The sequence below is a fragment of the Hippichthys cyanospilos genome, chromosome 4 (assembly GCF_059441005.1).
Source record: "Hippichthys cyanospilos isolate Australia breed blue-spotted pipefish chromosome 4, RoL_Hcya_1.0, whole genome shotgun sequence".
Taxonomy (NCBI): Eukaryota; Metazoa; Chordata; class Actinopteri; order Syngnathiformes; family Syngnathidae; genus Hippichthys; species Hippichthys cyanospilos.
This window is the reverse complement of record NC_142372.1, coordinates 25,484,846-25,500,491: the sequence shown is the minus strand read 5'-3', so window position 1 is coordinate 25,500,491 and position 15,646 is coordinate 25,484,846. Positions and strand designations below refer to the sequence as shown.

Here is a 15,646-nt window from a genome sequence, read left to right as displayed (position 1 = left end):
GCAGGGTTTAATCAAACCAATCAGTTAACGTAAAAATCAATCCGCACCTTGAAGATATCGATTAGGAGATGACTCCATTTCTAACTGACTTCAGAGTTCCGTTTTGCTTCAGCCTTGTGTTGAAGGTTGTTATTTATGTGATCCTCTATATACAGTACACTGTTCTGGAGCAGTTAAAACAGTTAGACTTGTGCCTTGGTTTTCGTTTTTTGGCGCCGCCTCTGGCCGCAGTTGAGAGTGCATTTCTGAAAGGGAGGGGGAGGTGTTCCAGTTGGGAGCAGTTATGTCGATGCCTCACGTTTGTTGTCCGTCCTTACGAGAGCTGGCCCACGAGTGTCTGTGAGTCGTTTTCTTTAGTGGAATATTATTTACCCTAATATGCCCATGGTTGGTCATTCGTGTCATTATAGATAATAAGCTGGCTAATGTTAGTTTATATTAGCATGTTAAACGGTGCTGCCTTTGAATGTGTTGGCTTGTTAGCATTTTCGCGTTAGCCTATTAGCATTTCATATTGAAGAGAACATTATTTGTGGTTGTATGTTTGATTTAATCTTCACAGTTGTCTACATTGTCTACATTTGGTAAGATGTGATTTTCGCATATGTATACTTACGTTTGGTATATATTCTTTGCAGTTTTACAAAATAAAAATGAGTGAGAACGACACAACTATTAAAGAAGTTGCCCTCATTTTGCTGTTCGCTGTCTGTCTACCTTGACGAAAACCACCTTAACATCTTGGGAGGACAGAACATACACATTGTTTTTAGTTCAGTCTTGAAAGGATGGAAATTGCTCCTCCAAAGGATGTTCGTTCTTACAATCATTACAATGTTCTTGTCAATTCTCATATATTGAAAACCATTGCAAATGTGTGATGCTGGACTGCATCATATTAGAGCGGTTTCTTTTCTTTTGGGTTCATTTTATTGGATAAAGTTCAGATTATTGGAATCGGCTGTCAGTATGACTCATCATAGGTTAGAGGGTATTTTAGAAGCTATTTGTCTCGTTGCTCGTACTAGATCACTTGGACTTAGACCCACAATACTAAATATTATCAAATGAAAACCTTTAAAAACAGCACTACTACAAACAAAACATCTTTGTAAAGGTCACATTTTTGATCCAGTTCAAATGTGGTTTGCAGATAAGAAAGGACAGTGGTTGAATTTGATCTATTCACTTGATTGTGTATTATGAAATGTATTGCTTCGGAGTGTATTTTTTGTATTTTTTAAAAATACTATTTTAAAAATAAAATTAAAAAAATCAATTTACGACCTCCAGTTTCGGCTTGTGAGGAGACGGTTGTGTGGTTGGAAAGCTGTCGATCAAAAGGTTTAAACGATGATCCAAAGCAAATGTAACTACCAATGAAGCGGACAAATATTTATGGGGCACTTTATATCGTCCAAGAAAAACAAGAGGAAAAAAGTTGATTTCGGAACTAATTGGAATCGACAAAATTCAGCTAACAGAGCATGTTAACGATTGCGATTCCAGGGCCAGCTGTTGGGCCTCCCCGCATCACCCGGGAGGCCACCCACCCCCAACATGGACTGTTCACTCTGCTCCCATGAGTCCAGAAGTAGAGGAGTATCAAACGGGTAAAACTCTTTCTTCTTATTTGCCACCAGACTCCCCAACAGCCCCTAATAGCACAATACAGCTGATAATATCACTCTAATTGGGAAAGAGAGCTGGATTGGGTGATCCCTGAGGGGGTGTGGTACGACATGTGGCAAATACAAAATTCATCATTCCAATCTCCAAAATGGAAACAAATCAATTGGAAATATTTAATATGTTATTTTGTTACACCTAACATTAAAAGGTAACAGACCAACTCACACTCATATGTCCTGGGAATGCATTTATATCCAAACCTTTTGGGGGAGCATTTACCCAGCTGTCTGTGATGCCTTGGAATATGTGGTACCTAGGACGTGTTTTCAATTTGGAATATTTGGAAGGTGATAAACCATTTGTCAGAGTACTCCCGATGGCCGGCAAAACGGCTATTAGAAAGATTTCGTTGAACCGTCATCGTTTAAACAATAGCTGTCAATGATAAATGATAAAATGGACATGGACAGCCTTAATATAGACTAAGACATTACATATTGTGAGAAGAAATCTGTTAGCAATGTGCCAGTACCCAAAAGAGGCCCTTCATTGCTGTTTGCACTTGTAATTGTATGTGAATATTCAATTCACAAATAACCTTTCAGCTTACCTTATTTCCAGACTTGGGCGATCGAATAAGGATCAGTCTGTGTTTCCTCACAAACAGACTTTTTAATTCATGGCATTTATCATAGTTTTGTAGATCAAGGCTTTCAATGCAGTTCTTGAGGTCCTAAAAAACAAAAGATTTATTTTAGAATATTTAAGAAAATGAAATAAAATCTAAAGAATTGCAATGTCTGAAACTTGGCTTGACGATGACAATATAAGCAACATCGAACTCGATGGATATGAAGTTTTCACAATAAACAGAAAGAACAAGAGAGGACGTGGTACTGTGCTTTATGTTCAATTCCAAACATAATAGAATGTTTAACTAATGAAATAAATATTAAGAAATCAGCTAATGTATTTGTAATATAGATATAGACATATATAAAACTGTCGATATAGAACAAATGGATCTTCAGTGGTTATTCTGTGGTGATCTAATTGTAAATGTACTAAATCCAAATGGCAAATTAAAAAACAATGGATTTCAACAATATCATGCATAGTATCAGTCTTTTTCCATTAATCCAAAATACAAGGAGAATAACAGTAGATAAAGCCAAAGAAATAGATAACAAACATATTTACAAAACATATATAAAATACAAAGTGGACTTCTTATAAATGATACAAGTGATCACCTGCCTATCTTTGAAGGTATTCAAAATTATTTTGACAGAAAAGTAAAATAAAAGGTATACACTAGAAATAAGGTAAATAACACCACATGCCTTTACCACCTTATAGATGGAACAGAGAAAAAAAATGTTCAGAGATATCCACAAATGTACACCCCAATCTTGCTAACTTCACTGTATGATAAACACTGTCCAATAACAAGAGTGAACAAACAACATCCGAGTTTAAATAATCCATGGAAGACACAGGGTATTAAGAATGCAAGTAAAAAGAAATAAAAAATAAAGTTATAATAACATTTCTTGGATTTGAGAACAAAAGATGCTGAAAATAAATGAGTTAATATTATAAGAACAAGCAAAGCACCATATTACCAGGTACTCTAAGAGAGAAACATGGAAAATACTTAATCATATTATAAACACTGACTCTAAAAAAAATAACTATTCAGAATATCATATAAAGAAATAACAATTTTTAATTGAGAAAATAAAAGCTATAACCAATGCATGTAATATAATAATAATAATAATAATAATAATAAAATAACATTATTAAAAAGTAAATTACATAGTGAAATCTTTTACATTTATTTGCAACTTGTCCTTTAAAACTGGTATTATCGAAAATTTAAAAAGCAGTTATTTCCATTCATAAGAGTGGAGAGAAAAAAGTATTCACAAATTACATACCTATATTACTATTACCACTATCAAATTCTAGAGAGACACTTTTCTCATGGGCTTGATATTTTTATTGCAAATCATGATGTGTTAAGTGAAAATCAAAATGAATTTTGAGAAAAACATTATTTTTTTTTTCTCTGAAAGGAACACTTCTCTCCTTCTCGTCGTCATATTAATGTGGTGGGGGGAGGAGGGTTCATGCTCCTGTGATGCTCGGAGCTAAGTTGTTGGGGGCATAGTTGGTAGTGTCAAACTAGTGACAAACGGGTCCTAGGTGAGGTTCCAGACTAAGCACGGCTTACAGACCCCTTGTGATGAGAAAACATGTTGGATCCCTTGTTCTGATGAGAGTCACTCAATCTCTGGAGCCAGGCCTCGAAGTGGGGCTTGGTAGTGAGTGCCGGGCCTAAACCCATGGGGCCCGGCCGGGCAAAGCCCGCAGCGACAACGTGGTTCCCCCTCATATGGGCTAACCACCTGTGGGAGGGGCCAAAGGGGTCGGTGCATAAAGAGCTGGGCGGCAACCAAGGGCGGGGACCTTGCAGCACCAACCTCCGGCTATAGAAGCTAGCGCTTGGCACATGGAATGTCACCTCTCTGGCAGGCAAGGCGCTTGAGCTTGTGCGTGAGGCCAAGAAGTTCCGACTACATATAGTCGGACTTGGGTCCGCACACAGCTTGGGCTCTGGTACCAGTCCTCTTGAAAGGGCTTGGACTCTCTTCCGCTCTGGAGTTGCCCGCGGTGAGAGGTGCAGAGCAGCTGTGAGCATATTTATTGCCCCCCCCCCCCGCAATAAGTATTTGACCCTCGTGGACGAGAGGGAAGCCTCCGCCTTCAGATGGGGGGACGAGTCCTGAATGTTGTTTGTGCTTACGCACCAAACAGCAGCTCAGAGAACCCACCCTTTTGGGAGTCCTTCGTGAGTATGCTGGAGAGCAACGCTCCAGGGGCTCCCTCGTTTGTTCAAAAGTGGTAAGCAGGAACGGAAACTGTGTCGGGCCTTCAGCACCAAAGTATTCAGTCTATTTACGTCTATATTTACATCTATTTAACTGCCTTTTGAAAAGTACTCTGACTGCTCTGACGGCCATCAGCACCAAAGGGTTCAATCTATTTATGTCTATATTTACATCTATTTAACTGCCTTTTGAAAAGTACTCTGATTGCTTTGACGGCCATCAGCACCAAAGGGTTCAATCTATTTACGTCTATATTTACATCTATTTAATTTAACTGCCCTTTGAAAAGTACTCTGACTGCTCTTGCCAGCTGATACGTAACATTCAAGCACTTTAGCTGGCAACTAATTCATGAGGCAACCTTCAAATTTCACTTAACAAGCTCAAACCGTCCAAGAAACTTACCAAAACAATAACCAACAAAGAGACGCAGGACATAAAGGAATATTGGTACTTGTAAAGAAACTTCCTGAGATCTTAGATGAAAAAGGAAAAACCCGATGGATAAGAGGTGGAAGAAAAAATGAAGGCTCAGGCCATGCCCAACGGGGACCATATTGTATGCCTGAAAAAAAAAAAACATGCACATGCCACATTGACCTACCTACCTACTATTCTTGTCGAGAAAATTCTGTCAAATGAGTCAAGAGCTCAGGTAAAATATTAGTTGTGAGAGCAGACAGCAAAGGAAATCGCTAGCACCATTATTGTACGTCTTTTATTTACAGTGCTTATAAGAGTTTATTTTAGAAAATGCCAAATGTTTAACAAATATTCATACATTTGACAAAACAATCATTGTCCCCAAGTAACAGCCTGGTGCGCAATAAACCCAGATATGTGACGTAATTACAGGAAAACACTGGCGAAGTTGAAAGGAATTTCTAAGAAGCCAGTCAAAAATAGACTGAGAAAGTGACATTTCAAATGTGTCTGAGGGGAGGGTTAAGGTTAGGTGTTTGAAGAGTTGGAGGGAAAGGGGTTTGTTGGCATGATGTACAGTATGTTGGACCGTAAATGTACAAGCCAGATGCTCAGGGCACCAAAGATGTTTTGCTCGAATGGAATGAAGACCAGACCCGTCGAGATTAAATGACGCATAAAGGCTGCGGTCTAGCGTTATTCTTTGAAATTCAGTGCTGTGCCCTGCTGTAAATTTTGCACAATGAGATGACCTATTGAGTCTTTTATTCAGCTAGCGGAGTGGAGACGTCATAGTGCGGTCATACTCACTGCTTGCATGTGGCTCATTTACTGTTGCTTTAACGGTGGCTTGGGCAGCATCTTAGAATGATATGAAAACACAGTCAATACCTGACCTGAGTAAAGCCATCATTACTGTATATCGGTCCATCGTGGGGCGTGGTGCCGAAACATGGGCATATGTCAACGATGAAATGACTACCCAGTTCTGGTCAATACATTTTTGAAGGCCTGCTTTATGAATATTTCATGAATATTACATGACACTCATGCAAATAGTCACATTAAAACACTCCTTGTAAAGCACTTGTATCATGGAGAAAAGAGCAACTTGACCATTATGGAAATGACGCTAGTCGCCGAAGATTACTGGAGATTGCAGAAGAAATGCATTTTTGTGACTTAGTGTGTTGTTATTAGCCTCTTTAAGAGCCCGGGTTCTTCTTTTCTTCTTCACGGCACCAATAAGGGTCAGGGTGTCTTTTCTCTAAACTAAGAGCTGACTAGTCTACATCTCCCACAGCGAGTCCATGTTGTTGATTGTCAGCCATAACAATGCCGGGCTTCCCTTGTGGTTGCCGACAGCATGAGACTTTTTGGGTTGAACTGGAAAGGGGCTCTTGTTGGAGAGTCTGGAGTACATGGACGACATGGCTAAACCAGCGGTGGGTTTCGTAAAAAAAAAAAAAAAAAAAAAAAAACTTTTGCTAAAGTAGGGCTGCACGATTATAGCCATAATGATAATCACTATTATTTTGGTCAATATTGAAATAATGATTATTAATCACGATTATTCATCATGTTTGGTCAAACATGTCTATTTATTGCCCTTTTTTAAACAAGCAGTATAAATTCAAGGCTTCAAGGCTTGATTCTTACAAATAATAACAAAGCTAACTTACTTGCTGAGTGCAAATCAATGAAAAAAATGAAGCCTACTTAGAATCAAGCAGATTATTTACTTTTAAGGACATTTTAATCAATTAGCAGTAAAATGTCATTTTCGGTCATTTCAAACCAAACGTATTCGAATTTTTCAAAATGGGTCTCAGTTGACAGCTAGCACTGTATATATTAGGAATCCTGTGAGAAACTCAATCCCAATTCACACTGGTAAATAATATAACACGTTGAGAAAAGCAGAGGCGTTTGTCATTCAAACATGTGGGAATCATTGCCTCCTGGTGGTAGGATTGACGTGTAGTGTAGTGCTTTTTAAATGTTAATATCACTAAGGATCAGCTTAATTATTTGTGGCAGCCAAAACTGCGATTAGAATTTGATTAATTGTGCGGCCCTACGCTAAAGTGGTTTTTAGCAGTTGTTATTACTCAAAATATTGATAGTGTCAGCACCACGGTCGCGGAGTGGTGTGCATGTTCAATTCCAGCTTGTCCCAGTCTTCCTGTCTGGAGTATGCATGTTCTCCCCATGCTCACGTGGGTCTTCTCCAGGCACTCTGGTCTCCTCCCACATTCCAAAAAACCATACATGTTAGGTATATTGGACACTCCAAATTGCCCTTAGTGGTGAACGTTAGTGTGAATGGTTATTTGTACATGCCCGAAATGTTTTTCGATGTTTCACGGACGGCTCAAGCCTGTTAAGTCTATTCTGTTTCCCTGTACTTGTAATAATAATAGAGTGCACCTTGAATCTTGATCTTCTGCAGAAGAAAGCAGGCTAGCTCAGTCTAATCAATTCTGAATAGAACCTCTCCTCTTGTGCCTTTTAGTTCTTTATCAAGGAGGGTGAGGATTGCAATGTAAACAAAGGAATAGTTCACAACCTAAATGAGGAATAGTTTACCACTTAAACAAGAATTTATCTTTGAGGCAAGTTACTTATCTCCCAGTAACGATCGGGAACTTCCACTTTATGGAGAAGAACTCTGGTTCTACCAATGCCGGCAGGCAGCCGTCTTTAATATCACGAGCATGTCTTACATTCATCTTTTTAACACACCTTGAGCAAATACTTGATTTATACAAAATGCGTTTAAATGAGATAACTAGTGCACTTCTCCATCATTTGCCATGTATACCTCATATAAAGTCTTACAGATATCCAAGCAATGCCATACTCAGAATCTGGGAGTGGGTTCTTTACCCGGTCATTGGGACTTTGTCAGTGTCTTTGAGCAAGACAAAGAATGCCTAGTTTGTCCTGATTCTGCGTCATCAGTAGGAAAATGAGTCATTAGTGTAAAGCGCTTTGAGTCAATAATATAGAAAAGCACTATATAAGCAAAAGAGCAGAGGTGGGTACCTCGTCAGCATTGAGAGACTGTTCACCAATAATCCATTTTGCCGATGGACCGACGAATGACGCAAATGGTAAAAAAAAAGGCAGATTAAAATCATCTGAGTTGAAATTTTCACCCGTCTTTGTTATCGTTGGGATAGACATTATGTCATGTCTGTCAGCCCCCCACGCTCCTTTTGACTTACTGAAATATAACTCCACTGGCTTTGATGGTTACGTTCCAAAAATAACATGCGCAAAGTGAAATCCGTCAAGTAGTCAGCTTTATTTTTTGTAATATTTTACAATGCAATATACGATATATTTTAAAGGCAAAAATTTGTTTAAAACAATAATTTTAATATAGTAATACAAGGATGGAAACATTGTCACTCGCGTATTTCACAGCTGTGCCTCTTCGTCTTTCTCCGAGAAAAGAACGTTGTTATGAGTAGTTGTTGGCGCTTTCTTTTTCTGAGCGAGAAGATTTTTATAAACGGATATGCCCGGACATCGAATTAAAGTGAAGCCTCTTATATCATAACAATACACTGGAAATTTCAATTTATTACAAAAGAAATCTACGTAAAAGTCAGATTTCCAAAGCTGTGCATTTCTCAGTTGCTGTCTGCGTGCCTACATTAGTGTGTGCCTTTGCTCTCGGCACGCCTACGAGTCACGTGTTTGGGTCCCAGAGACCAAGCTGTCAATCAATGTGCTTACTGGCACGTTCGCACACGGCGGTTACAGGAGAGAAGAAAGCAAGCTTTTGGATCCTCTTGCCTTTTGTAATAAATTCTCAAGTTAAAAACCAATGCCAATACAGTACAGTGTCAGTATTTTATTTTTAGACAACAGTAAAGCCCCTGAGCCAATCAGGATTTAGAGCACTAGGCACTGTAAAAACATCCAAACTGTAAAAAAATCCATGAAGTAGCGAAGCCGTGAGATAGAGTGAGGGATCATTGAATTTCTGGAACCTTACATTACAATCTGCAGACAATTTCATAATAGTTAAATTACAGTACCACCTAACAGTGGAGAATTATGGTCAGTTGAGTGAATAAACTGGGTGTGTTCAATTGACTACATGCATTCACAGAAGAACATGGTTGACTTTACCAGACATTTAGTTGTTGTTGCTCCCATTCTTAGTTCTTTTTTCATGTTTCTTGTTGATAAGAGCATTCTGGGATGTGTTTATCCTGCATGGTGGTCACTCTTTCAAGTAACCAATGAATGCAGGGTAAATTTGCATCATTTTCTCTGATTGGCTCTTGGCCAGGAAATGCAAGATCGAAGTTATTTAATTCCCTAATTACACAGGTTTTTGTCAATTCAACTTCAGCAATACTTTACTTGAAGTGTATGTGACAGATACAATTTAGACGAATTTAGACATTTGGTAAATAAACCGTCTTTTATAGTTGTAGGCCTGGAGGTTATAAATGAGAACTGACACTTATTGATAGAGAGGCACGCTCAACAAAATAATGTTTACCTATGGAAATAGTTGCTAAATGCGCTCTCATCTTCTTCAGTTGTTCAATTGAGGAACAATAGTAATAACTTTCTTTCACAACAGAGGTGGATATCCCTTAAGCGAACTTATGCACATTCCAAACTGTAGGACGCACCTGAAAGCCTTGAAGTAATAATAAGATGATGGTGCCCCATATGATCAGGTGAACCTTCTGTATGGATCAATATTGAGGATGGGATTCGTACATAGGGAATGATCTGATAAAGTAAACTTTACCTGTTTCTTTTATGTGTTTACAGTTGAACAAGGTCGGTCTTATTGACATTGAGTTATGATGCTAGTGAGAGTTTAGAGTTATTATTTGAGTTATTATCGTTATTAATTTGAGTATTACTTTGTGATTGAAAAAGTTTTAAAATATGTCATTAATTGAGGGTGCGCCTTATAATCCGGTGCGCTTTATAGTGTGGGAAATATGGTATATGTTATGTTTCAAATGCAGGGTACTATAGAACCACATAGATGGTGATAACTTTAAGTGTAAGTACTTAAACAGAAAAAAGAATTTGAGTGCGGAGAGAAGTAGACCCACGCCTGATGAATGACAGACCAGAAAAAAATAAAATAAAATGTCGGCCTCGAGTGAAAGTTTGGGCAAAATTACACCGATGGACTGACTGAACAACGATAACAATTTTGTCTGGCTTGAAAAAATGACGGACCGACAATAATGGAAAGGGGGCGGGGCGCTGATGAATGTTGGACGAGCAAAAAAGTCGCCCACCTCTGCAAAAGACCATAAGTGAAATATCAGTTTTGCCTGGGCAAATAAGTGTTTTGTTTTTTTCAATTTTATCGATTCGATGGAAGAACAGATCATATTTGATATATCGATTTTGTATATCGATTCGATGGAAGAACAGATCATCTTTGATCCGCGTGGATCACACAAAACCGTTCGAGCCAGAGAGTGCCAGAGAAAGAGAGCGAGCGAGAGTGAGAGGTCGCCAAAAAGAAAACTCTACCAGCTGCCACTGTTGGCCCATTGCTTACTGAAGGAATTATAACATACCTTATTATCATATATCACAATAGCAGTCTTGTCCACATGGATGTAGCTGTCTTTATAGCTTGCCAGCAGTCTGCAAGGGGCCTTTTTAACCCACCCGGACTTACCAAGGAAATTGGGGTTGTCGCACTGAGCTTGTTCCTCATGTGTGGCCTTCAAAGATAAAAGTGCTCAACATTACATATATGTAGAAATGTTTCATTTTTGCCATCATGTTAATGCTGTAATCGTTACTGCCAAAAAAAATGGTGCTTTACTTAAATAGCTCAAACTGTTTTCACACCAGTAGGCGCTCTAAACCAAGGCAGTTCTGTTCTGTTCTTGTTCTTGAAGTTGCATTTGACACCATGTAAAGTGGTGATGATTGGCTGGGACAGTCAGATTTAATTTTAATCCAATCAGTGGTCGAGTTGGGAATGTATGAAAATCTACAGCAGAGTAGTTGCACATTTGTGCAACATGAGTCTACACAAGTAGCGGGTCGTGACATCTGAGGAATATAAACGGTACAGTACACCTTTTTTGATAAATCACTACAACAGCTGCAGCTATAACAGAACTCTCTACAGAACATATTACATAAAAACAATAATGCGTAACATGAACTGCTAGAAGCTATAAAAGGGGACTCGCCACCGTGCCTACGTTTGGGCACTTGAACACACATTGAAAACTGGCACTCTAGACTACTGCCACATAAGACAATAACACTGTAAAATGTAAAAGGTTTTGCCAGGCCTGATGTGAGTACAAAGTTTGTGAAAATTTCGCTAAGATTTAGGCCCACAAAACAACATGAATTTTCTTTGAAAACAGTGCATCACCTGGTCAAGAATATGCAACGAAAAAAAACCTTTCAACAAGTACTCATCTTAAATATCTTTAGATGAGCCAGCCAATGACTGAAGAATATCTGACAAAATTTCTCATGGAGTGTATTACAAAGAAAAAAAAAAAAGAAGGCCTTGATATCAGAACCAAAACTGGTACCAATAAAATGTTGAAATTCCTGTTTTGTTTAGGATATGGCTACAAAAAACAGTTTTGTAGGTCTCAGGCTTTTGCATATGCGTTGCAATATCCTAGAATAAATATAGATCTGCAAATGCTTCACTAAATAGTTGTAAGGGGTTCTAGCCGTTGACCCTCAAAAACAGAATAATTTTACTTCGTGGGCATTACCACAGCAAAATAAGTTCAGTAAAATAAAAACAATTCAATGACCTTTTATCGACAACATCTTTACATGAAAGATGCAAAGTTTTGAAACTGACCGGATGAATTCTTTACAGCCAACCCCCTAGGGTCATGACAGTTTTTGTCGCAAAGCGGGCAAAATAGCGTAAAGAGGGGACGAAAAAACTTAGTATTCCACATCACAACATGAAAAAAATGTAAGACAGGGACTCTGTAACCCGAGGGTCCACTGTATTTTGAAACCTCGTCAGCAAGATCCTTGTCGCAACTACCAATAATGGCAAGGTAAGCTAACGCTAATTTTCACTTTACAATTGCGATTGATAATGGTCTACAAATAGACTACCAATTTGTATCAAGATGAAGCATACTATGCACAAACTCATGTTAAATCGTATGTTAAAAAGTAGCTGCTAATGTAAGCCCCGCCGAAACCATCTAGTTTTGAAACGTCTGTCCCTAACCTAGCTGACTGAACTTGAATTTGATTAACAGGTTAGGGTTTGAAATTGTGAAATGCAGTTTCTGCCTAAAGAATAAACAGTGCTGCAAGCTAAGTAATAAAGGGATTAAAATACAAAAAAAAAAAAATTGTGTCTTGTCTTTAAATGTTTACAAGATTAATACAATATAAATTAATTGATTTGTACTGTATTTAGGCCTTCCACTTGATGTGTAATGAGTGTAATGAACTACATTTAGAATGACAAATCCATATTTCCAGTCATGTTGGTGAGAGTAATATAAAAGTAATGCAATATTAGTGTAATGCCTTACATTTCAAATACAGTAATATTGTAATGTAACCAATTATTTTGAAATGTCAGTAATAAGTAATAAAAAATTCGTTTCAGTTTTGAAGTAACTTGCCCAACACCGACTATCTCCAGTAGACCAAGACAACTTGATATTATTGACAACAAAAATATTTCTACTGTTTACCAGAAAGAGTTTGCATGTTCTCCCCGAGCCCCCGTGGACTCTTTCCGGGCACTCCGACTTCTTCTCACAAGAAAAAGAAAAAGTACATGGCAGGTGAAATGGACATACAAAATTGTCCTTAGGTGTGATTGGGTGCGCAAAAGGTTGTCCATCTCTGTGTGCCCTGCAATTTTCTGGCAACCAGTTCAGGGTGTCCCCTGCCTACTACCCGAAGCCAGCTGGGATAGGTACCAGCAAGCCTCCCTTGTGAGGATAAGCGGCTCTAGAAAATGGATGGATGGATGTCTACTCGAATATCCTGAAGGACATTTTCCAGCCATCAGTTTGCGCCTTGAAACTTACACACTCTTTGATCATGCAGCAGGATAATGATCCAATACACACCAGCAAGTCTGCCTCAGAATGCCTCAAATACAACAAAATTAAAGTTTTTTGGGGCGGGGTCATAATACAAAGTATTAGTGCCAGGGAATCAAATGACCACTCTTAATGACGTAGATATCAAAATGATTGATTGATTTATTTATTTAATCACTCTTTGACCCAATTTCATTGTTCTAATTGTATCTCGGTTTTTGTTTAAATACCTGTCACACCAAAGAGAAAGGCTTTAGGACAATTTTTCAAGGTACTTGACTTCCTTTCTCTGCTTAATGACCTTCCTCAGAATGTGCCCACAGGAGATGCACGTCTACAGTCGCTGGCTCAATGTATCCAAGTAGATATCTGTATATGGTACATTTCCTTTTAACAACCTTTATTAGAATAGCTGACAAATATCTCCCACAACTACACATTAACGACCAAGTCAACTGATGGTTGATCCCTTCTCTATATTTAGCTCAATCAGATCTTTTTTTTTTTTTAATGCTTTCATTGCATTATGCTGCTCACAATTACATTCATTATATTTGTTTCCCCTCCAAAGAATGAACTACACTGAGTACAATATCAGAATTCTTTTCCTGACTGCCCAATTCAGGCAATCATACATTTCTAAATTTTTAACCATAGCTGAACCAACAAATTGCAAAGGACTTAAATGTGGTTGGATGTAAACAAAATACAGCAACAACAAAACTAACATCATTCACAACTTCAACATTGAATGTGCTCTTTGTAAGGTATCCCATCTTTGGGAAAATAATAATTTCTTATCCCTAAACACCATAGCATCCACTCTTTAAATGTCCATTAAAAAACTGAACAATAACATAACTTACATTTTCCATGATAAGAGCACAATCCGTTATGTGAATCGCAATTGGCCTGAAATCACTCGATGTTTAATCGTCTGTTTTTACTGAGAATGCTGCTCTTCCTTGATGGTAACATTGCTAACACTTCCTCTAAATGAAAAAAATACAGAACTGTGTCCTTTTATAAAACCACGAAGAGCGCCTTTTCCGCTTTTACTGAAACCCCCCCCCCCCCCCCCACACACACACACACACAAAAATGCAAGTTTAGCTTCCTGTGTAGACAATATTGAATCCTATCTGTCAGGTAGAACCTTTTCTGAAAGCAATATTTGAGGTGTTCTTGTTCAAATTCAACACTCAAATTTTTAGAGTATGTGTAGCCATTTCAGGGAATGACTTAGATTATAACAGAGTTTTGCAGGCATCAGCAAATCTAATCTAATGCTTTTCATTGGAACAGTAAGTTTTTCTTTTCACCTTAAGAGCAAATAAATAGCAACATGTAGCAACTTAATGCTACATTGCATTATAGCAATTCTTTTAATTTGTCAAATTTTATACAGATGTCCACTGTCACTAGTGATGCAGTTTAGTGCAAAAAAAACAGAAATAAAATACGAGCTATTACACATTGTGTTGTGTAGAGATTAAAAATTTGAGAGTAAGTTTTGTAATTAACTGATCTGATGAATCTTAAATCAACGTATTTAGATCAGATGGTAAGACCATAGGAAGGGACACCCATGTTACATTTTTGGGTCGTGGTGCAGGCCCGACCAACAGGGGCTCACAAGCAAGCCCCACCTCCAACCTGGCTCGCAGTCGAATGTGAAGCGATTGGGAAGAAGTTTAGCACTTCCAAATCTAACACCATAGTCCTCAGTCGGAGATGGGAGGAGTGCACTCTCCAATTCAGAGATGAGACACGATGGAGAGACAATATCTCACGTCTGACCTGCAGGCGTTTTCAGGTTATTGCACTTATTTTCTGTTGCCATCTCATGACGGAGATGCCGGTCTGCTATTGGTCGGCCTCATTCATTTCAAAATGGCGGAATGGTAAAGCTTTGTTCTATCGTGCGGTTACAAAACCCTATTTATGTGCATTTTACTGCTTAATTCAAACTTGAAAGGGTTAGCGATGGGTCCCAAGATTGCTAGTGATGTTAAAGAGCGAAGTAGGAAGATGATTTATATGGAAACGAAGCTGGAGATATTCAAGAAATACGAAGGTAGCCTAGCCTAAGCTACCCTTACTAGGGAATATAGGCGTAACAAGTGCCACTCAAAGGTAAATAAATCATGTCTATATTTTTTTATTTATGTTGTTTTCTGATTGTATACAGTGATCCCTCACTATATCGCGGTTCATCTTTCACGGCTTCGCTGCTTCACAGATTTTTTACAGTGTGGACATTTTTTAGATTGCATTGTGTTCTGAATCCTGATTGGCTCAGGGGCTTTACTGTTGTCCAAGAATAAAATATTGACGCTGAACTGTATTGGTTTTTCACTTGTCAATTTATTACAAAAGGCAAGAGGATTCAAAAGCTTGCTTTCGTCTCTCCTGTGTCTCGCCTGTAACCGCCGGTGTGCGCTCAGCTCAGCACACACGTTACAAACGTGCTAGTAAGCACATTGATTGACAGTTTGGTCTCTGGGAGCCAATCACGTGACGCGTAGGCGTGCCAAGAGCAAACGCACACGTCTGTGTACCTACCGAGAGCAACAGAGAAATGCACAGCTTTGGAAATCTTTTACCTGGATTTCTTTTGTA

At 38.5% G+C, this 15,646-nt stretch overlaps 1 protein-coding gene across 1 annotated transcript in view; it reads right to left on the bottom strand.

The window, feature by feature from the left end:
• plekho2 (pleckstrin homology domain containing O2) overlaps positions 1-13,994 on the bottom strand; it is a 19,778-nt gene extending 5,784 nt beyond the window's left edge. The window contains exons 1-4 of the mRNA XM_088412178.1: positions 13,891-13,994; positions 12,668-12,727; positions 10,532-10,681; positions 2,243-2,365 (exon numbers count right to left, since the gene is read on the bottom strand). Of these exons, the coding sequence (XP_088268304.1) occupies positions 2,243-2,365; positions 10,532-10,681; positions 12,668-12,727; positions 13,891-13,899 (342 nt within the window). The 5' untranslated portion in view covers positions 13,900-13,994. The remainder of the gene's footprint in view (positions 1-2,242; positions 2,366-10,531; positions 10,682-12,667; positions 12,728-13,890) is intronic.
• Positions 13,995-15,646: the final 1,652 nt, after the last annotated feature.